Genomic DNA, 23,669 nt, shown 5'->3' with positions numbered 1-23,669 from the left:
TAAAGGCTATTTTCTTAGATAATTCTCATTCAGTCACTTAAAAACAAACTATTGCAATACAAACTGTTATTAAAACATTACTATTAAAGCATAAGCAAGAATAATTGCAAATAAGTTACATCACATTAGATATTTCTTACCCAATATTTTCCGAGCAAAGATGTCTCCCCTATTTGTAAAAACCAGGTGGCTGTCTGTTCTGAAAATGTCCTTGTAAATATGATGGAAATTTCTTTTTATACAATTGGTGTTTCTTACACAAAACATTTATTTTGTTTAAAAAATGCTTCCTTGGTTTCTTTTTAATGAGAAAGGCGGGATAAAAATATTCTAAATAAATATATATATAAAAGTTATGATGCTGAACTTCGGGTGTCCTGTGGGTAAGCAATGTCGGCTTGTCCAGACAGATGTAGGTTGACTCAGCTACCTGCTGAGATAGCTCCTAGCTAAGAAAATGCCCCCTTGGAGTAACTTCCTTAATACCATATTTGGGCAATATAATACATTTTGAATGCTAACTTCCTGCATTTTACATATTTCCCAATCAAACTCCATATTTATTTTTTTCCTGGCAAATAATGTCCCCAAAACCTATTACTGACGTCCTTAGTCTTCCCATGTTATCCATATTCTCTAACCCCATACGAAAACCAAACCACACATCCCATAGAAATCTGTTTGCAGCCACCATCTTGCCTTATTTATCTTAACATTCTTGTTCCAAAAGCCACCATAAGCCGCCATCTTGCCTTATTTATCTTAACATTCTTGTTCCAAAAGCAAAATAATCTCATGGAGGCATGAATTATATATCCTCTAAGTAGATCGAAGGCCAGTTTATAGTCCATACTGTCATATAAAAAGCAGGAACATACAGATACATACAACCCACTCTTTACATAAATTCTACTTCACATATTTGCTTACCCAGAAGCCTCATCCTTCTCTCCATGAAATCCTTTCAATATGTCCAACAAGCAGTTCAGGCCTTCAGCTCCAAAATTCTGTACCCAGCTGAAAGAATTACACAATTAAAACAAATCAGAAGATTTAAAACGACTCAGGAGCCAGGATCCTATTGATACACTGGCATAAGTGTAATGTTGCAAACTGGGGCAGTGAACTGCCATTAGTTAACAAATTGCAACTTGTAGTCCTGGTCATGTGCTAGCCATGTGGCTTGGTATACAACAAAAAATATAAGCAATTACTTGCTAACTAGTGGCAACATGCTGCTGCAGTTCACAACACTGTACTAAAACTGGCAGAAAGAGTCAACAGGATTCTGGCCAGAATACCAAAATTCTTTGACCACTCTCTGCATTCTCACCACAATTTTGTTCTACTCCCCTGCTCCAAGCATGTTCAAACAAGCAGCCAATCTGGCCCAATCAAATTAAGAAAATACTGTATGTATCTGAAAGACCATATTTCTCTGTACAAGCCCCCACAAGTAGCAAGATCCTCAGCAAGTATCTTTTGTTTGGTTCCACTACTCTCATAAGCACATCTGATGAGGACCTGAGAAAGGGCTTTTTCTTGAGGTTTCTCTCAGATTATGGAGCTTTCTCTCTCAGGAAATGAGCTGTCCTCTTCCCTCCTTTCCTTCTATTAGCAGTTGAAAATGCACTTCTTTGGAGAGGCTTTTGGAAAGCCAGGAGGTATATGAGATGGGAAGATCTTTTAAAATGTATATAAACTATATACATTAATGTTTACATTTGTTTTAATTAATGTAATAAATTTTTTGTATGCTGCCTTGAGTCCCCAACAGGGGAGAGAGAGGGAATCAAAATCCTATCGAACAAATGAACAAGCCAGGCCTTTACCTCACAGGATTATTGTTAAGTGACACACGCAGAGATTCCAAACAGTTGAGCAGTTGTGCATCTCTGAGACCAGATTTCAGTTCCTGGATGTACATCACAGGAGATTTGGAACTCTCCTTTTGACTCATGCCCTGCAAGAGAGAGAACAATAAGCATTATACTGTATCAGGACACAGAAGGAGGTATGCAAGAGCCAGCTGCATTTATACATACTGCTTCATATTCAGACATACATAGGTAAAGGCAAAGGTTCCCCTTGACATTTAGTCCAGCCATGTCTGACAACAGGGGGCAGTGCTCATCCTGGTTTCCAAGCTGTAGAGCCAGCGTTTGTCCATAGACAGTTTCCATGGTCGTGTGGCCAGCACAACTAGAGAGGGAACACCATTACCTTCCCAACATGGTGGTACCTATTTATCTACTCTCATTTTACATGCTTTTGAACTGCTAGGTTGGCAGGAGCTCGGACAAGCGACGGGAGCTCACTCCGTCGCATGGATTTGATCTTACGACTGCTGGTCTTCTGACCTTGCACCACAGAGGCTTCTGTGGTTTAACCCACAGCACCAACGCGTCCCTCATCAGACATACATACAACACTCAAAACATATATAGGTTGAATGCTTCACTCAATAAACATACACATGGCTACATGAACATATATGTATTATTAATTTTCTAAACAACTTATCCAAGATTTGAGCTATCTGTACTATGTCCTACTACATTTTGGCATATCATCTTGTTTCCCTATTGCTACTTTAGAGAGCTGCTTGTTCCTCAATATTATTTAGATACTTGGGTAAAGTGCTGGTCAGTGGGAAAACTACTTGCAAGTTACCAGACCAGAGTTAAATATTGGGTCAAGACTCACAAAGTCTCAAAATGGGAAGAAAAGACTTAAGTCTTAGCAGACATACCCTGTGACATTGTTCAATGTATTCACTTACAACTTACACATGACGTGCCCATACTATCTATTGGTCTTTGAGACCCAAATCCAGATGGGCAGATGGAATTCCTAAGAGCAGTGAACACTGGTACTCATGCAACAGTGAGCATGTCTGCAGTCTATGCATACTGACTGCAGATTGTGTATCTACATGAATATTCATATGCAATGGAAAGCAAAACAGTACAGTGGGGTCTCTACTTAAGAACTTAATCCGTATTGGAAGGTGGTTCTCAAGTCGAAAAGTTCTTATGTTGAATCTGCATTTCCCATAGGAATGCATTGAAAACCATTTAATCCATATCTGCTCTTTTCCGTCCATAGAAACTACAGTGCAATCTCTACTTAAGAACTTAATCCACTTTGGAATTGTGTTCTTAAGTTGAAACGTTCTTAAGTTGAAGCAAAATTTCCCATAGGAATGGACTGAAAACCAATTAATCCGTTCTGGCTGTTTTTTTGTTATGTAGAGGTGCGTTCGTACATTGAAGCATTAGTTCCCATAGGAACTAATGCAAAGCTGATTAATACGTACTCTACCACTAGGGGGAGAATTTTTTTTAACCTAAGATGACCTAAGGTTAAAAAAAGAGCAGGAAAGGTTTTTTCCTGTTCTTATCTTGGATTTCTGTTCTCAAGTCGAAGCAAAATTTAGCAAATGGAGCTGTTCTTAAGTTGGATTTTTCTTAAGTAGGGACGTTCTTAAGTAGAGACCCCACTGTACGCTTTACAGATCAGAGCATCAGACAGAAGACTGTAACTCGTGCATTGATGCTGACTAATACATTTCAAAATATGGAAATTCTGAACCTTGAGTAAAAGGGTTTCTTTTTTTAATTCATGAAAATTTAATAAAAGGACGGCTATTAATCAAAACAGAAAAGGAGAATATGTGTTCAATCCTTTCAAATAGGTGTATGTATGCATATACATACAGTATGTATTTAAATTGTATACTGCCCCATAGCGCACAGCACTCTCTGGGTAGTTTACAACAATAAATTCAGTAACGTCCAATTCAATACAAACATACTATTTACATATCAACTACCACAAGCAAACCTTTCTTTAAATAAAAATGAACAGTTTAACAACTTAAAATCCCAGGTCAATATTAATGAAAGTTCAGTTTTCACACATATCTTAAGAACATACTGTTGGGATCTACAACAGAGATTTTATATTCCCATGTAAAAATGAGTGCCTTCAGATTGATTTGAAAGGTGGGATGACCTGAAAAAAGTTCAATGAAGATGTTACACAAAACTATGGCTTGAAAAGTTTAACTGTGGCTTTTTGTGATGTTCAGAAAGTTCTTTGTGAGTTCATTTTCCAGTGAGCTGAGAGAGTCATGAGTGGGCAAATATATACCTTTGAATACCTTATAAATATGTAGGCTATAATGCAAATGAATATTCAAGTAAGTATTCAAAAATTATACCGCAATTATATTTTTCATAGAGGCATGTTCAATTTTTAAAAAGCTTTTAATAATAAATTTAGTAGAGGCAATTAACTTATTTTATGCTTTCAATAGCTTTAAAACATAAAAATATTTTACTGTTTGATTAGCTTAGTACATTCTATATACTGTATAACAAAATGGATACAATTAACCAGCTGTCTACTTAGTTTTTAAAGTCAGGGTGCTTTTTAAACTGCAGAAATATCAAGGCAGAGATGGCCGATGGACAACTAAGATTCCTGACTGGAATCATATCAAATCTGATGCCGCTATGATTCAGTAAAGTGGATGTGAAATTTGTCTCAAATTCAAAACTAAAAACCTTATTCCTCTAAAGACTTCATTACTACCATACAAAACGGCATGCATAAATTTTATTACTGTTTTATTACAAATTATATCATTATTTTGTATTGTGTCATACTTATGTTCTACTTTAGTCGGTTTGCCTTAGATCCAGAAACACATATACAGCTTATTTAATGAAGCACTGCCTAGTGCTATAACATAAGCTGTCATTTAAAGGGCTGGAACGTTGGCTAGCACAGTAGTGACAGAAATGCTACTAAGCAAATGCATCCCAGTTTTGGTGAGCTTTTCAGGAAGCTTACCTATGATAAAATACCTACTGCATTGTTTTTAACATAACTTGATCTATTCACTTCTGTTCATCTTTGCTTGCTCGCTTCTTGTGCAATGTTGCACAAAATTTATGGTCACACACATTTAAGGACAAATTAAATGAGATTTGCCTTTAAGAATAATTTTCAAAAACGTTAATACCACCAAAGACTTGACTGAGAATTGAGATCACAGTATTTTATATAACTAAATACAGACCAAAATCTCATTGTGGGCATAACACCAATAATGTTAACTTTTGGTGGTGAACGGCTTCAAGTACAAAGCCAGCATATATATTGTTTCTTGTTTGATTCAATAGGCAAAATATAATGTTTGCACTGACTTTGTAACTTTATCTCTAAAAGTTACACTGTCTGTGTCATACTTACAGGCATTAGAAACAGAATTTTGGCCAATGAATCATATAATTGTATGGCTGCAAGGACCGCAAGCATCACCAAAGCAGGAAATCCAGAGCTAAACATCCTTGAAAGATAGCCATTCAACCTCTACTTAAAAATCCCCAATGAGAGGGAGTCCAACACCTTCTAAGGGAATCTGCATTATAGCAGAATCAAATCTACATCTATTCTTTGTTATTTATGGGGTGTGTTTCAATATCCTGCAGGTCTTGTATCCTAAACACTGTTTCTGGAGAACACAACGTAACACTCTACAAGCTAAATACCAGTTGTAGCTATGATTCCCTCAGCAACTTGTTTGCAATCAGCACTTGCACTGTTTGCAAAGTATTTGCTAGGACAATTACAGTAAGAGTGCCCACTGAACTATTTCTTGATGATGGTTGTTGTGGGTTTTTCGGGCTCTTTGGCCGTGTTCTGAAGGTTGTTCTTCCTGATGTTTTGCCAGTCTCTGTGGCCGGCATCTTCAGAGGACTGGAGTAGGAACTCTGTCCATGCTCTGTTGCTGTTTGTTTGATAGGTGAGTATTTATAGCTGTGGGAACAGCTTTTGTCCTTTTTTTGGGAGATAGGGTGATCAGCGTGTTTTTGTTGTGGATGTATTGTTGTGGATCTCTCCTCCCTTATCACAATACATCCACAACAAAAACACGCTAATATTAATATTAAATTTAAGTACAGTGGACCCTCGACTTACAAAGGTCCCTACTTACAAAATTTCAAGTATGAAAAGCTCTGGCCACAAAATTTTTGTTTGACTTGCAGCCGGAGCTTCGACCTACAAAAGGCAAGGGGAAAGGGTGGGAAATTCAAAGCTACCCCCGCTGCCCTCTGCCTCCCATCCCCATTGCCCTCGGGGACAGGAGGCAGAGGGCAGCGGGTGCAGCTTTGGAAGCCTGGGAAGCCGAAAGCTGCTCCAGGCACCGTGGATGGGAGACAGAGGGCAGCGGAGGGGGTTTGGAAGCCCAGGAAGCCGAAAGCTGGCACAAATTAAATGCTAGAACGATTAAATGGTTTTCAATGCATTCCTATGGGAAATGGACCCTCAACCTACAGACTTTTTGACTTGCAGCCACCATTCCAATACGGATTAATTCCGTAAGTCGAGGGTCCACTGTATTACATTCCCCCAGGTCCTATGGCCCCCAATGGTTCCTCATGATGAAAGGGATTAGACAAGAGCCATGGGTGCCTCAAGATAGAAATAGGGAATATTTAATTTCCAAATATCATCCTGGCTGGATGACACATGAACCTTATGCAGCATTGTCATGTTCCCGCCTGTCCCTTGGTTGTTTCACCAATCAAAGTGCACAAGCTACGTGTCTTTCAGCTGCCACCAGTTGATTACATCAACATTATGTATTATTAATAATAGAGGCCCAGGCAATGTGTCATTTTAAATAGAACCAAATAGAAGCTGTTTATTATTACAGGTGATGAAGGCAAGACCAAAGTCTTTAACTCTTAACCAAACATCCCACTTCATCCACCCTCAACCAACCCTCTCTCTCTCTACCCCAAACTCCAAAAACCACCAATCCTTAAATCCAAGAACTCTCAATCTTCAAACTCTCCAATCTCTCAATATAAACTCCTCCTCCTCCTGCAGAGACTCTTATAACTCATGACTCTGCCTCTCCAGCACTCTCATTGGTCTCTGCAGATAACCTATTTATTTATTTATTTATTTATTTATTGGACTTATATACCGCCCCATAGCGCTACAAGCACTCTCCGGGCGGTTTACAATTTTAATTATAAAGGCTACACATTGCCCCCCCAGCAAGCTGGGTACTCATTTTACCGACCTCGGAAGGATGGAAGGCTGAGTCAACCTTGAGCCGGCTACCTGGGATTTGAACCCCAGGTCGTGAGCACAGTTTTAGCTGCAGTACAGCGTTTTAACCACTGCGCCACGAGGCTCTTTATTAATATCATGACCTGGGTGGATGCCACAAGCATGACTTGCACAAACAGGATTTCAGCCATTGTATGCTAATAATGTTACTATTTTTTCATATACACAGCTTGAGATATGCAAATTTTTGAGATGTCTACACTCCTATGATGCCTACAAATTAATTATTATAAAACTAAAATAATAGTGTTATTATTATAAAAGAAGACAAATGATTGATGGCAAAAAGTTGATTTCTATAAATATTCAAGTGTGAAGTTTAAAAACTCCAGAGCCTGGTCTGCTTATTTAAAATTCATTACATTCATGGTTAATGTAATGGCTAATGTCACTTTTTTTGCTATGCAGCTGGACCGGGTAGTGAGCCTGTGACACCCCATATTGATTTTACAGGACTAATCTAGTGGCCCAGTTGCTGGATGAGATCACCTTAGGGATACATGGAGATACTGCAGTTCTACATTGAGAACAACATAAATTCCCGGCAAGAGTTCTGGTGGTCCCCACACATATCAAAGACAAGGTAGTTGCTCACATAAAGATAGTTATCCACTATTAGCTTAATATAATTTAACAACAGGTTTCCTTTTCAGTCCAAATGACATTTCAAATACAGGAAGAGAATTGCACATTATCAAAATTGGTCAAACTATCTCTAAACTGGACTTTTCCATGGCCTATTTGGTTATAAAAGAGCACAGTAACACCCATTTGAAGTTACAAGTTGCTTACCTGATGTTGATTTCCAGACTACCTTCACACTTATGGTTAACAGTTACCCTTATAGACTATACAAAATGTTTACTACCTCTCTTGAGAATATATGCCCCCTTATTTAGCTTTCCCTTCTCCGTATGAATTTGAGAGGCTTTTTACTAAATTTATCCTGGAGCTGATGGAAACCAAGGAATAGTCAATCCAAGATAAGTAGACATTGCCCTGCTGTATGCTGGAAGGTACAGGGAATAATTAATTTCCTTCTAGAATGCCTTTTATTAGACATTACTGAACACATTTTCTCAAATAAAATTGCCTTTTTAAAAAAGAACATATTATCACTTGACATTTAGGGTTGCTACATGTTAAAGTAGCCTTAGAAAGGGGATTTTTTTATTCCCTCCAGTTTTAATGCATGCTCCCAGAAACACTGTAGTTAAAAATTATTTAATCAAAATCTAGTTACTTTTCCATGCCCTGTACATCTGATTATATCCTATATAGTTTAATCTTTTTTAAACTTTGCTTCATTGTTTCATTGTTTTGTTTGTTGTTTGGGGAAAAAAAACCTCTAACACAACCAACCCCCCTTCCCAATTTTGCTCTTGCACAATAAACTGAACAGAACTTAGGGAATGTTCAAGCCAGATCCGACAGGTGTGCTTTAAAATCACAAGAGCTAGTACAGCAGTTATCCATGTTCCCTATGAGACCCAAAGACAGGTTCACAAATGTCTAGTGCTGGTATATCTAGCCACAGATAATCATCATCTGGGCCAGCACTCTTATTTTGATACTTCAGGAGAGAAAGTTCTTCTTGTGCAGGGCAGAAGTAGTGCAAGACGTATACATTAAACACCTCGTTGTCACAGACCATGCATTCTGTGACTTACTACTGGTGATATCCAGTAGTAAGTCACAACTAGAGTAGGCCCACTGAACCATTAGGGATTGGTGAGTTAAATCCTCTGTCAGTTCCACTGATTCAATGGACTTACTCTAGTTACAATTTTAGCCACTGGAGGCTATCTACTATGAAGACTATTTCTGGATAACTAAACACAAGCCGTGCTTGCTGTGGGACCTAAAAGATGACACTGTAACACATCTTACAGTGTGTTGCATTCTGCATGACACTTATCATAGCAGGAGAGACACTTTGTCAGACAAGACAAGACTCTTTCCTGTGCGCACCGGAATCTTGACAACCACAAAGTTAACCAGGGTCAACAGCCTTGGTGTCATTTGAGCAGCTTTTCTTCCTCTCTTCATAACCCACCCTTTTATTTTGGCATTCACAAAGCATGAAGGAACACCTACACACATAATTCATGTGGCAGAATTTATGAAAACATCACAGTATTAATACACATATGCATTTATAAATTAATAGTATATTGTTTTTCTCATGAAACCAAGAGGTGCTATTTAGGAAATCAACTTATTCTTACAATTCAGAGCAACTATGTGGGAAATTCCTGGTGGGTAAGAAATACGTATACATTAAACGATCAATATAATCTTAAATCTAAATTAGTAAAGGAGACAACAGAAGCATTACAAAACCAGTGTTGGCAGGTAACCATGTCTGCATGTCTACAGGGAAGGTCTTTGTCTGCTGAAGTGAGGCATATAGATATGAGCAGGCAGCCAGGAAAGGTGATTTTTAAAAATGGCAAGCCATGAAGGCTCAGAATGGTTTGTATTCCGTGTTTTAGCTGGAGAAAACAATTCCTCTTCTAGGTAGTAGAAGAAATATTTACAGTCATAGAGAAACCTATTTCCACACCTGAACAGAATTGAACATAGAGGAGGTAGCAGAAACAAGGTTTGATGCAAGACATCTAAGAGCACTTTTTCTTGTGTTACCAATTCCTGATCACAGTTATTTAAAAGAATGTCAGCTGGAGCATTTCAGGGAAAACTAGGCAACAGTATTATTTTCTTATGTGGAAACAGAGTAGCCTAAGCTCTGTGTAACACATGTAGCCATGCAAAACGCTTTGCTGTTAGACAAGGACTTCCTAATTTGGGCAGTGTTTGCTTCTTTAATTTTTTAATATTTTATATGATTTATTCATTTTCATTAGAAAATTTATTTTATTTTATTATTTGATTTTTTAGGTGCTATTACATACAGTTGCCAAAATTGTTCTTCCCACCTGGAAACTCTGACAGGTTTTGGCAACAAATTGCAATAAATAAGAAATCAGCACGGGCCTTTCCTATTGTATGCCAAGTCATGTAATTTGACACATAACAGCAAATGTCTACACTGACTTCTTAACTTGGACCAATTCAGCAGTGAGATTTACATGGATTGTATTACTCTGGTGTAAAAACACAAAAGGATTTTGGCCAATGAATGCCTTCTAAACAAAAAGGGGGCACAATAAAAGTTTGTTCTATACATAAAAGTAAACAAAACAGAAGGGACTTCCAGAAGGCACATTATGTTTTAACAGCATGGACATGATATGACTGCATGGAAAATGGCAAGGAGGCGTTCTGCCAGTTAGGTACGGGGATTTCAGATTTTTTAATTTTTTATTTTTATTTATTCCCGTTCTCTGAATATGCCAGAAATTCCCTCAGTCAGAATTCTGGGACCTGTGGGCAAAACATTCAAGTCCCCAGAGGACATTCAGTTACTCATGTTCCTGCCCTGGCAAGTCTCAATTTGGAGTCACAATCATTCGCCTGAAGACAAATGGGAGTGACTAAGCTCCATGGGAGCCACAAATGATTAGGGGCCTTGTAGTTTTTTGAGAGGCATCCTTTATACACCCTAATGAGTAGAGACACTACCTGTCCCCAATCCCTTTCAGCTCCCATAGAGCCACTCCCACCCATATCTTTCTCCTTCAGACAAATAATGGTGGCTTCAGACTGAGGCCTGCCAAGCACACATATAAGTACTGAAACTCCTATGGGGACCTGTTACATACAGCACTGATGGTACCTGTCTGTCATGGGTTTGGAGGGAAAGTTCCATCCTATGGGGAGTGGAAGGCGGGACATCAGGGGGAGGAGCTGTACTGTATATATATTTGGAGCTGATGTGAAGAGTGGAGAGTTGGAGTCTGTGTGTCAGACTGAGTACAACTGTGTGTCAGTTAGTACATACCTGATAGGTTCAGGTTTCTATTTGGGTAGCCAGAACTGATAGGTTCAGGGTCTGTGCTTTACTTTAAAGTGTTCTGTGTGAACCAAACTGTTGTATGTATGATTGAGACTAAGCCACGTTACAGTATCTTCTTTACCTGATCATTTTATTTTCCCTGTTTGTTATTTAAATAAACCTTGTTCTTTTGTTTGTTAAAAATCCATTCCTGGTCTGTGTGACTCCTTATAGGGAATGGTTGGTGGCAGCATAATTAAAGTGTGGTATACTCCAGTAGGTCTGGGGTTGCCACATTGATTGGTGGCAGCGGTGGGATACGACTGGTCCAGTTGTCCAGTGGTCCAGCAAAGCCTTGGCAAGTGTGCCCAGAGCAAGGGGGGTCTAGTCAGGGAAAATCTGAGAGCGCGTAGGTAATCTTCTAGGCTTACCTCACGGGGAGGTACGCTAGTGGAAGAACGTGCCAACTCAGATTGGGGAGACTAGATTAGGGAGCTCTGAGGCAACCCGTTTTGGCGGGAATGGGCTGAGGCAAAGCTGTGTGAAGTAACAGTGATCTAGCCTGTCTGCTGAGAGGCCTAGCAGAGGGGGTGAATTCTGCCTGGCAACAGTTGCAAGTTAGTGCTGAAGGAACAGCAGCAATCTATAGAAGGCTGTTTCTGAGGCAAAAGGAAAAAAGTCGTCGTTTTATTTTGAGGCTTGACTTTTGAAGGCAGCCTGTTCTGGGGGGATTATGCCCTTGACTCGAAGTCAAATGGCAGAAATGGGGGAAGTGAGAGATCCACAGGTAGACCAAGGTTCTGAGGAGGAATTTGGCTCAGTGCAGGATGAGAACACGGGAGAACAGACCCCAGAACTCAGAAAAATGCTCCTAGCCCAACAGCATGAACTGAGGGTGAGGGAAATGGAGGAAAGGGAAAGAGAGAAACAAAGACAATTTGAAATGGAGAGGGAGAGAGAGTTGGTGTCTGTGTGTCAGACTGAGTACAACTGTGTGTCAGTTAGTACATACCTGACAGGTTCAGGTTTCTATATAGGTAGCCAGAACTGATAGGTTCAGGGTCTGTGCTTTACTTTAAAGTGTTCTGTGGGAGCTAATCTGTTGTATGTATATGGTTGGGACTATGCCACGTTACATTATCCTATTTACCTGATCATTTTATTTACCCTGTTTGTTATTTCAATAAACCTTGTTCTTTTGTTTAGTAAAATCCATTCCTGGTCTGTGTGACTTCTTATAGGGAATGGTTGGTGGCAGCTTAATTAAAGGGTGGTATACTCCAGTAGGTCTGGGGTTGTCACATTGATTGGTGGCAGCGGTGGGATTCGAACCCACGCCCCCGAAGCGTGGCAAAGAGCAAAGCTCCTTGCCATTGAGGGAGCCTGTTACCATGGCTACTCACTCTGGACCAGTTACATCTGCTGATCAGGCTGGGGAAAATGGTCCTCTTGTGGAGGTCAAGCGCTGCTTACTAGTGAGGACAGATTCGCAATTGTTTGAGACCGCAGGGGTGGACGTAGGAATACTTGACCATCAGTATAGGGGGCTAAGGGATACTTGTTCCCAGGTGACCCTGTGCCATCCAGACATTATTCCTAGGGAGTATATAATCCCAAATGAGAGCCTGAAGGTGGCAGGGATTGAGGGGCAGGTGATCTCACTGCCGGTAGCTGAGGTACCTGTGAGCTTTCAAGGCTGGAGGGGAGTTTGGCGGCTAGCGATTTCATCGACTCTGCCAGCAGCCATGCTCGTGGGAAATGACCTGGCTGAACATGTGAAACGGGTGCTAGTGATTACACGCTCACAAGCTACCACGGGGACAGTTCAGGGGGGTATTGAAGAGCCCGAGGCTGGAGCAGATGAGGGTAGTTCCGAAGCTGTGGTAGAAACCTTAACCACAGACAGCAAATTTGGCCAAGAGCAAAAGGCGGACGCCACTCTCCGAAAGTGTTTTGAAAAGGTGACAGACACCCAGCTAACACCTGAAACCCCAGCAAGATTTCGTGAGGAAAAGGGAATTTTATATAGAGAGACCCTGAGGAATATCTCAAAAGGGGGAGATGGGATCAGAAGTCAGCTAGTGGTACCTGAAAAGTATCACCCCATGATCTTACAAAGGGGGCACTCTGACATGTTTGCTGCGCACTTAGGGGTGAACAAAACACAGCAGAGAATCACACAGAATTTTTACTGGCCTGAAATAGGGAAGCAGATCAAGGAGTTCTGTAAACAATGTGATGTGTGTCAGAGGCAGGGGAATAACCGTGACAGGACCAAAGCAAAGTTGTGCCCTTTGCCTGTGAGTGACACCCCGTTCAAATGTATAGGAGTGGATATTGTGGGACCTTTGCCCAAGGCCACCAAGAGGGGGAACCGGTTCATTCTCACCATTGTGGACCATGCCACGAGGTACCCCGAAGCCATTCCCTTGACTAACATTGAAACTAACACAGTGGCAGATGCCTTGGTGGGGTATATGTCCAGGATGGGATTTGCCTCAGAAATAATCACAGATTTGGGCACATCGTTTACATCAAAGCTCATGAAACGGTTATGGCAAATCTGTGGAATTAAACACAAGGAAACCACTGCCTATCACCCCGAAAGTAATGGGTTAACGGAGAAGTTCAATGGGACTCTGATGCGCATGATTAGGGCTTACTTGGCAGAGAATCCAAACAATTGGGACCAGAAGTTGCAATCCCTTTTGTTTGCTTATCGATCAGTGCCCCAAGCCAGTACCGGGTTCAGTCCGTTTGAACTTTTGTTTGGGAGAAGGGTGAAAGGTCCACTTGATTTAATCAAGCAGAATTGGGAGCAGATCACCCAGGATGACCCACAAGATGTTGTGACGTATATAGACACCTTAATGAATGACCTGAAGAGAAACCTAGAGCTAGCAGCAGAAAACCTGCAAGCTCAGAAGGTCAGACAGAAAACCTGGTATGACCAGAAAGCCAGGGAGAGGCACTTTAACCCAGGGGAGGAAGTGCTTTGGCCTAGGCCCTGCAAAGAGAACAAACTGCAGCTGGGTAGCCCAGAAATAAAATACTTGGGTCACATAGTAGGGGGAGGAGTGATCCAACCCCTAGAGGCCAAGATAGAAGCCGTTCGTGATTGGCCCAGACCCAACACCAAGAAAAAAGTCAAATCATTTCTTGGGTTGGTGGGCTACTACAGAAAGTTCATCCCGAGGTTTAGCGAGATGGCGACTCCGCTGACCGATCTGACGCGGAAGAAGACTGATGACCGCATCCCGTGGACCAGCGACTGTGAGGAGGCGTTCCGGAGGTTGAAGGAGGCGCTCATCCAGTATCCAGTGCTGCGTGCTCCCGACTTCGACCGGGAGTTCATCATCTACACCGATGCGTCTAACAGCGGGGTAGGAGCAGTTATTTGCCAGGAGGATGAAAATGGTGACCAGCATCCAGTGTCCTACCTGAGTAGGAAACTCCAGAAAGGTGAGAGACATTTGGCAACAGTGGAAAAGGAGTGCCTGGCCATAGTATACGCGATTCAGAAGGCCAAGCCTTACATCTGGGGAAGACATTTTATTCTGTGCACTGACCACTCACCACTGCAGTGGTTAAAGACAATGAAAACCCATAATAGTAAACTTATGAGGTGGGCTTTAAACCTGCAAGATTTTGACTTTGAAGTGAAGGTGGTCAGAGGGTCAATGAACTGTGTTGCTGACGCCTTGTCAAGAAGACCCGACGAGTGAAGACGGCGAAAGAAACATGGACTATGTATATTTTGGTGACCAAAAGTTAAATGTACTTGTTTATTAAACATGCTTGGTTTGTATTAATAAAGGTAACTTAATGTATTGTAAATATGAATGTTTAAATGTATAAATGATATGTTTAACCTAGAGGGTAAGTATGGGATTGTGTATGATAATGTTTAACTGTTATATGTTTTGATCCTGGTTGTTTTTTTGGAGAAAAGCACTTTAGCTTTTCCCCTGCAAAACAACTTATAAAGAGGGGAGGTGTTACATACAGCACTGATGGTACCTGTCTGTCATGGGTTTGGAGGGAAAGTTCCATCCTATGGGGAGTGGAAGGCGGGACATCAGGGGGAGGAGCTGTACTGTATATATATTTGGAGCTGATGTGAAGAGTGGAGAGTTGGAGTCTGTGTGTCAGACTGAGTACAACTGTGTGTCAGTTAGTACATACCTGATAGGTTCAGGTTTCTATTTGGGTAGCCAGAACTGATAGGTTCAGGGTCTGTGCTTTACTTTAAAGTGTTCTGTGTGAACCAAACTGTTGTATGTATGATTGAGACTAAGCCACGTTACAGTATCTTCTTTACCTGATCATTTTATTTTCCCTGTTTGTTATTTAAATAAACCTTGTTCTTTTGTTTGTTAAAAATCCATTCCTGGTCTGTGTGACTCCTTATAGGGAATGGTTGGTGGCAGCATAATTAAAGTGTGGTATACTCCAGTAGGTCTGGGGTTGCCACAGGACCTATGATTTTTTTCCCCCACAGAATTCTAGCTGGGAAAATTCTAGAAAATTTTGGAAACTACAGTCAAAAAAATCTGGAAGTCCCGTGTATATTGCTGGTGATACAGAGATACTTTCTGCACATACTGCAATTTTTTAAAAAGTATGGGAAAACAGAAGTGTAAGGGAAATGAGGACCATCACAGAAAATATCACCATGTAGGTCAAGAAGATGCTAGGATGCTAGAGTGGTCAAGAGTAGCTGACAGTTTCCAGGACATTTTTTTACTATACTGCCTTCTCAGGCCAAGTGAAAGTATTACCGTATACCGCTCCCAAATGTTTAAATGCAGAAAAAGATTTTCTCCCTCTCCTTTAGCAGTACAGCCTCTTTCATATGCTCATCTTGTATGGGCAGAAGGCTGTGGATTAATCAGGATGACCCTGAATAACAACTGTGTAAGATAACATCAGTAAATAGTGTATATTTCTTCCACTATGTCATAATTAATCTATGGAACTATGTAGAGACCAAATAACAAAAAAAGATCTAATATAGACCAAAAACCTATAGTATGTATAAAATATAATGGTGACATTTGCCAATTAAATGTAAAAATATGCTGGCAGAATATTCTCTCTTTGTTAATAATAAAGAAAAAACATTTACTTGGTTACATGTAATGCGATGTAAAAATGTAAAGATGTGTTATCTCTTCCTCTATTTTTTGTTTTATTTTACATAGCTTCTGAAGAAAGCCATAAGTTCAGATTGAAACATATTAGGCAAGTTTAAATAGAAATATAAAAGATTTTTTTTTTTACATCCTGAGTCTACAGTTTCTTCTGAATCACAAAAACAAAACAAAAAAGGAATTATTTTGAAACTGTTATCTGGCTTGTAACCACTCCACCTTGCTTTTCAAGGGCAAGAACTCACCGCTTTCGAAGTGTGCAAGTACTGAGAGACCATTTCTCTCTTGATGCCAATGTCCTTCTCTCTTAGAGGCTGTTGCTTTTCCTCATTTAGATTCATATCCACCTATTGAAGAAAGCAGAAAAGAATATATTTTCATACATAACAAGCTCTGTTCTCTTGCCCTTTGCTGCCTTTACCTCTTTACTTAATAAGTGTCTTTTCTCCTCAATTAATACTGGTTTTTAGGGGGAGGAGATTGGAGTCAAGATGTCTTTGTTCCAAGAAACAGAAGAAAAAATTACAAACTCCCAAATCTCACATGGGGCAAGGAAGATGTGGGCAGCAGAGGATACAAAGGTGATTTCAGCATATAGCTTTAAGCAAAATGAACTTTCCGTCTTGTTATTCCCAAGTTAAGGTCTTCACAGTCTTCCTCCATCCACTGCTGAAAAAGTTTTCTCACCTTTAGGCAAGGATGCAGACTGCAGGTGCTCTTTTCTCTGTTTGGTTTCCACCATTTTATGACTCAGTTCACCTTTCCAGAGGTCACTAAATTCTGCTTTCCTTTTGTGAATTCATCATACCTTGAAATGGCAAGTACTGAACTGAAACTACCATTTCAGATAACTACTTAAGAGGAGTAGAGAAGAAAGGTGCTTTAAATAACTTACCAGCATTTGTTCAAAGAGGGCCAGCACATCCTCATCAGAGATCTCCTGCAGCATCTGACCTGAGCCAGAAACATCTGAATAGGAAGCAGAAGAGTTCCTATGCGCTGTACTGGGCTTTTCCTTCTCCTTTTTTATCCTCATACTGGTGAATCTCTCAAGCTGATTAAAAGAAAAGTGGAAATTAGCAAAGCTCTCTTTTCTGCTTTCTCTTTTGTTTTTAATCCAATGTATAGGTTTTCTTATGCTTTTATTATAGTTGAATGCTTTTTTTGGCATTATTGATAATTTTTTAAAAGAATAGTTTTTAAAAATTACATTCAACACCCTCTCAACTCTCTATGTAGTGTTCTTTTAATCACTTTGTAACACAAACCATGACAAAACTTTATTTACTCAGACTGGAAATGTAAACACCAGTAGGATTCCTATTATAATCCCCAAGATTGTGTCACGTACTCTGTAAGAGCCAAACAAGGCTCATCAGCAGACCTTAACAGCTTGGGAAATCTACTCAGAAAAAAAATTAAAAACAGTGGTGGGTTTAGCAGACGCTTGAAGGTGCAAAATAACAGATGTTCACATATTAGTACCGCTTAAAAACAAATTATATCCTGACATTTTATACATAAAAAGGCAAGGTTGCTAACTCTACAAAATCTTAAATGATGCCCCTCCTCAAAAAAGAAAATTATGGAATCAAAACTTAGAAGACCACCCAATATCCCAGCCAGCCGAGGAATATGAACCTTTGAATGAAGTTCATGAGAAAGAACAACAGGAAAAGCCATTTCTTTCTGAGCACCCTGATCCCAGGCTTTTCAGGGCTGTAAAAGGTTCTGAGAAGCTTGACTTACTTTGAAACTTTTTTCTGGCCAGGAGAGTGGAAGCATTAATTCCTCCCTCTTGAGAAGGCAGAACCAGTAAACATTTCTCAACAGAGAAGAGTTAGCCCTTACTTCCCAGGTGAACTCCTCCATTGGGCATTTTTCATTGGGCCAAAAAATAAGAGAGGTGCCAGCAAAGATGGCACAAGGCAGCAGACATATGTTCCATCCAGATAAATGATGCCAAAACCTTAGAAATAGCATTTTAGACCAACTGGAGTTTCCAAACACTTTTCGAGAGCACATGAACAGCAAAATCTTTGGGTTATCAAAGCATTAATTACATAAGGTCCATCTAATCAAAAAAAGGAAATGGAGATTAAAAGCATTCCTGGTTTCCACCATTAGCCAAGCACCCCAAAGTACCAAGATATTAGACCTCATCATAAGGATAGCAGTTAAAAGCAACAAAAACAGACAGTTCCAAAGAAATAATTGAAAATGATCATTCTTACCTCATCAGCCATCACCCGCTTCAGATTCTGTGATATAAGGAAGGGGGGAAGAGAAAGATAGAACTGAATCAGTGATACAATGAAGCTCCAAGAGCAGAAGAGAAAGAGATGGGGAATCTACAGAATAATAAAGCAAAAAAGCAAAATGGGCTGCTTATATACCACCCCACAGGACTTAACACACTCTCTAGGTGGTTTACAAATTAATTATGCAGGCTACATATTGTCCCCACCAGCGAGCTCGGTACTCATTTTAATGACCTTGGAAGGATGGAAGGCTGAATGAACTTTGAGTCTGCTACCTGGGATTGAACCCCACCTGGGTCGTGAGCAGTTTTGGTTGCAGTACAGCAGTTTAACCACTGTACCATTAGACTCTCAAACTGTAATAGTCATGTGCCATCAAAGCAATTTTAATTTGGTGACCCTGACTTTTTTTTAAAAGATACACAGTACTCAGAAGGGTTGTACCACCTAGTAGTGCTTTGGCCAAGGCTGCACATTTTAAGGCACTTTAACCTCATCAGTGATCTTAACTGCCCCTCTTCTTGGAGGCACAATGGGATTTTGTACTCTGAACCCCTGGATCTGCAGCTAAGCACTCTTAACCACTGAGCAACACAAGCCCTACCTATAGAATGCATTCTATAATGTGCCATGAAGTCAGAAAAAAACTTACAGAGCAGCAGACAGGATTTTCAAGATAAGTGAGATATTTAAGAAATGGTTTTACGAGTTCCAGTGCCCCCATGATTCAAACCCAGGTCTAATGAATCCTAATCTGCCACTCTATCCACTTTGTTTTGTTTGTAGGTTTGTATTTGCCTTAGTGACAGCTGTCTGAGTTAACTGACAGCTGTTTGTGGGATGTATGCCAGGGGTGACTCCTACAGCAAGTAGGAACTGTAAAATAATGTTTATGAATGGGACTGCAAGAAGATTGGTCTGTACGGGTCCTGGCTGAAAGGATTCTGCCTGCATGTAAGAAATATGTGTGTGAAGTTATTAGGAAATTAATCTGAGAGAGATCGAAAGAGTAAGAATGAGGTGCATGTATTGTAGTGTAGTCTAATTTTGTGAGGAAAATCCATACGATAAGAGACTAAATAAATGTGTGTACGTGAAGTAGCTGTCTTTAAAACAAAGGAAAAAAGAAAAGGATACAGTTTCATGATGAAGAAACTGACAATCTGAAAGCTTGTTCTGGTATTTGTATTATTCCTCCATTCACCAATCTTTTTTAAAAAATCATTTATAGGGGCTTTCATATAAATCTCTTATGCACCTCTGGTCAGTGCGGTACCTAGTGTGTAGAATGCCAACAAAGTAAACAAAGCTGTGTTTCATCAAAAACAATCTTACTTTTGAAAGGGAGGCTGAAGTAAGCCCTCACTTTGGCAGTTACAACAGCAAGATAAAAGGGAGACAGGGATAACCCAAGAGGAGTCCCTGTTTATAAATTTCAACAGGTACCCGAACTTAGTGTAGGGGCTTTGGAGTAGTTGTCATTTGTGTAGAGGAACCTCCGGTAGTAAAAGTGTATGAGAACTGCAGTACCATATTCACAACTGGTGGTAAGGAGCAGCAGACAGTAATACCCAAGTCTAAGCAATGAACTGGAAGCTCTGCCTAGACCAATAGGAGAGCAAGAAGAAAAGAAAAGAAGGGAATGTTGAGTTTGAAAGAAGCAGCAGCATACTGAAGGAGGTCAGGAATGTGGAACACAGCCAGCTTGGAAAGCAGGGACAAGCTAGTTGTCCAAGAACTCAATTAAGGCCTGGTAAAAAGAAATGAACTACTATTCAGCACTACTACTGAGGAGTTTCTCAGCAACAAGATGACAAGATTTGCGGAACACTCCTACAGTGATCCTACAGGAATTTGTGGAGTATCAAAATGTGTAAGAAGCACAAATCTATTAACATGTAATATAATAGGCATTAAGAGGATGAAGAAATAGATTTCAAAAGTACAGTAATTAACATCTTGTGTTTAGATAAGGAGCTTTAACAGAGGTACTCCTAATTGCTTTCACTTTTTTTGTTATCTTAATAAATTAGTGGCTAGCCGTATGCATTACAGATAGCAGCAACCTCTCTTTTCCAGACTCTTTCTCATGTCAGAATAGGGAGTGGATGTATGAACTGCAGCCCTCAAGACTACCAGTGAGGAAATAGCAAATCTTATATAGTATAGGCTTAATCCTCACAAACCCTCATACAAAGCACACTCTCTTTCCTGGTGAATGCTGGCACCAACCTTTAAAACAGTGGGAAGAGAAGGCTTTCTACTTCCATTAGGAAAGAATATCATGGGGATATGTGGGTATGCAGACATGTGACTCATGATCCCCAAGGCAGCATCAACATGTGGTGTGCAGGGTGAAAAAGAGCTGTGAACCACTGCAATAAAATTAAACCTCTTGGGTGGCAAGGGGAAGTAATAACTGTCTGCGTCTACACTTCCTTCTTTTAAAACTTTTGTGGTTTTCTAACATTTTTGCATAACACTTCACGTAATTTATAAATTTCTAATAGCTATGCTGATATTATTCATAATTGGCATTTTTCATAGTATGCAAACTGATTTTATATATTAAAAAATATCAGCCACCATGTCTGTCCCTATCCTAACAATTCTAGGCAGAACCTGAAATATATAGAACCTAGCAGAGCTTAATCCAATTAAATATGTAATTTCCTCCCACACTTCATTTTAAAATTGTGACTAAATACAGACGTTGTAACTACATCCTGTACCCTCATATTCCCTGCTATTTCCCCTCCCCCACACTCCATACCCTATATTTTACATAACATTCTGCCTAATGAGTTCAGAAGAACCCAAACTTTGCTTATTATTTTGTGAGATTTTGGTTGGTTTTTGCAAAGGTATTGCCAGCTGTGGCCTCTCAATTGTGCCTTAAATATGAAATTTAGCAATGCTTCCCATAAGGATCCTAATCATCATTTGAAAACTGGCAACCAAAAATTCAGCAAAACAATAAAGGGCAAAATATATCAATAAAAAGTCCACAGTTTGATATAAATTTTATTTGCAAACATGTTTCCTATTACAAAAAAATCCTTAGGACTGGTGGCAATATTGTACCACACTATAGGATGTGCCCTGAAATTGTCACTAATTCCTTTGGATTTACTGTAGCCATGCAGATCATTACCAAGTACATATTTTTTTTTTATTTAATTTATACCCCGCCTATCTGGTCGGTGAGGACCTATATACATACATCTGCATATCATCAGGAACCATGTCAGTAACTGATCTAACAAGGTACTTTCATACAAGGAATTGTTCAACCCTGGAACATAGCTAACCTCAAGGTTGTCCTAACAGCTCTGTGATGTACACTTCTACATTGGTGTAACTATGCAAAAGGACTTGACCACTGCCTTTAAATTCACAGCAAAGAAAATTTTGCAAAGACAGGTGACATCTATTTCTCATCTCAGGCCTTGCTACTGTGCAACTATCTCTGGGCTGTGTAACCTCTTACTGTAACCACTCTCGCATCTTAAAAGTTATGTTGGATTAATTCTGGAAGGAAAGTGGTTGGCAGGTTCTCTTTCCACACAACACTCCCTGCAATTTCCTCGGTCTGCTTCCCTTCTCAATTTTTCCATCTTAGTTTAACATTGCCTCACAAAAAATAAAATAAAACAAAACACAAAAAGAAAAGAATCATCCTCTGCATCAACATGCACAACCTCCTTATAATAAGCCGAGGGCAGCATGCCTCACAAAAAATAAAATAAAACAAAACACAAAAAGAAAAGAATCATCCTCTGCATCAACATGCACAACCTCCTTATAATAAGCCGAGGGCAGCTCTTCAGAGTTGTGATCTAGGCATCGTAAAAGGGGACACAAACACACCTCAGCATGCTTCCCTTCTCAAGCTATCATGAACAGGAAGAAACAATGTCTTTTTAAAAAGCCATCATAGTTTAAGGGATTGCAGAATTAGCTTTGAGTGCAGGTTGTACTCCATGTGTCCTAAAGCATCCATTGAACCATGCATTTAAGAAACTATGCTAGATTTCCTCTATAATACAGTATAAGTCAGCACACATTCCAGCTTGTTTAAAAACTTTTTAAATCTACAGAAATTACTAAAACAACTTCATATGGTAATCATTTATGACAAACATAATTGTCAGGAGAGATGGTAAAGTCACTGCGGCAAACCACACAAGATACTATACTACATGCTTATACCAGCCAGCTTCAAAACTCATATTTGCTCTACATGCTATTCTTCTAGTGGAGCTTCATATTTCCAAAGTCATCTGCAGCTTAGGAAATAGCTAAGAAGCTTAATTAGGCAGACTGGGGAGAAAAGATTATGAATAATGTTCACTTCATGCAACAAGCAGTTTTAAATGTGCATACAACACACCTACTATGCTTGATAAAGACATTTCAACAAAGCCATCATGTACACTGCAACAAAGTATGACTTGATACCTGACCAAACATTTATGCAAACTTAACATTCAAAAGCATAAATCCAAGAAGCTAAAATGACATTCAGTTGTGCTTATCTTGGCAGCAATCTACATACACCACAGCATTCCAGAACAAAACTTATACAGTACAATCTGACTAGTGACTACAGTAGCAAAATATACAGTAAAGGGGGAGGGGGTGCAATGAACAAAATATTGTTGTGCCTTAAGGCTAACAGGTTTATTTCACTGTGAGCTTCCGTGGAGCAACATTTTGTCCTGTGTCCCCAGCTCCCTTTTTTCTCTTATGTTATGTGCCATCTAGTTGGAACCAAATTGCAGCAACCCTCACAAGTCATTCAAGATAAGTGAGATATTTGAGGAGCATCTCTACCAGTTCCAACACACTGTGAGTTTCCATAGCTGAGCAAGGAATCAAACCAGGGCCTCCTGAGTCTTAGTCCATCACTCTATCCCCTACGCCAGTGGTCCCCAACCTTTTTCAGAACCCGGACTGGTTGGGGCAGTGTGAGCTCCGTGCACAGGGGAGCAGCGGCACCACTGCGCTTGCAGGTGGGTGTGTCACACTAACGGGCGGGCGTGTTGCGCATGCAGAGGGGCATGTGAGCTCGTGCACATGCCGCAAGCGTGACACACCCACCCCACGAGCGTGACACATCCCTCGACAAGTGTGACATACTCACCCGCAAGTGTGACACACCCATCGTGTATGCATGGGGGGCAGACATCCATGACCATG

General features: G+C 40.1%; 1 protein-coding gene and 1 long non-coding RNA gene across 2 annotated transcripts in view; both read right to left on the bottom strand.

The window, feature by feature from the left end:
• Nucleotides 1-23,669, bottom strand: part of DIAPH1 (diaphanous related formin 1) — a 133,818-nt gene that overhangs the window by 66,676 nt on the left and 43,473 nt on the right. The window contains exons 2-6 of the mRNA XM_072998373.2: nucleotides 18,441-18,467; nucleotides 17,102-17,260; nucleotides 16,452-16,553; nucleotides 1,833-1,963; nucleotides 931-1,017 (exon numbers count right to left, since the gene is read on the bottom strand). Of these exons, the coding sequence (XP_072854474.2) occupies nucleotides 931-1,017; nucleotides 1,833-1,963; nucleotides 16,452-16,553; nucleotides 17,102-17,260; nucleotides 18,441-18,467 (506 nt within the window). The remainder of the gene's footprint in view (nucleotides 1-930; nucleotides 1,018-1,832; nucleotides 1,964-16,451; nucleotides 16,554-17,101; nucleotides 17,261-18,440; nucleotides 18,468-23,669) is intronic.
• LOC144588931 (uncharacterized) lies at nucleotides 20,751-23,464 on the bottom strand. Its single transcript, XR_013544696.1, has 2 exons — nucleotides 22,266-23,464; nucleotides 20,751-22,168 (listed from the first exon to the last, which is right to left on the bottom strand). It is a non-coding gene; the product is annotated as an uncharacterized LOC144588931 (long non-coding RNA).

This window comes from Pogona vitticeps, chromosome 4, assembly GCF_051106095.1.
Source record: "Pogona vitticeps strain Pit_001003342236 chromosome 4, PviZW2.1, whole genome shotgun sequence".
In the NCBI taxonomy this organism is placed as follows: Eukaryota; Metazoa; Chordata; class Lepidosauria; order Squamata; family Agamidae; genus Pogona; species Pogona vitticeps.
This window is presented reverse-complemented; position numbering and strand designations above follow the sequence as displayed.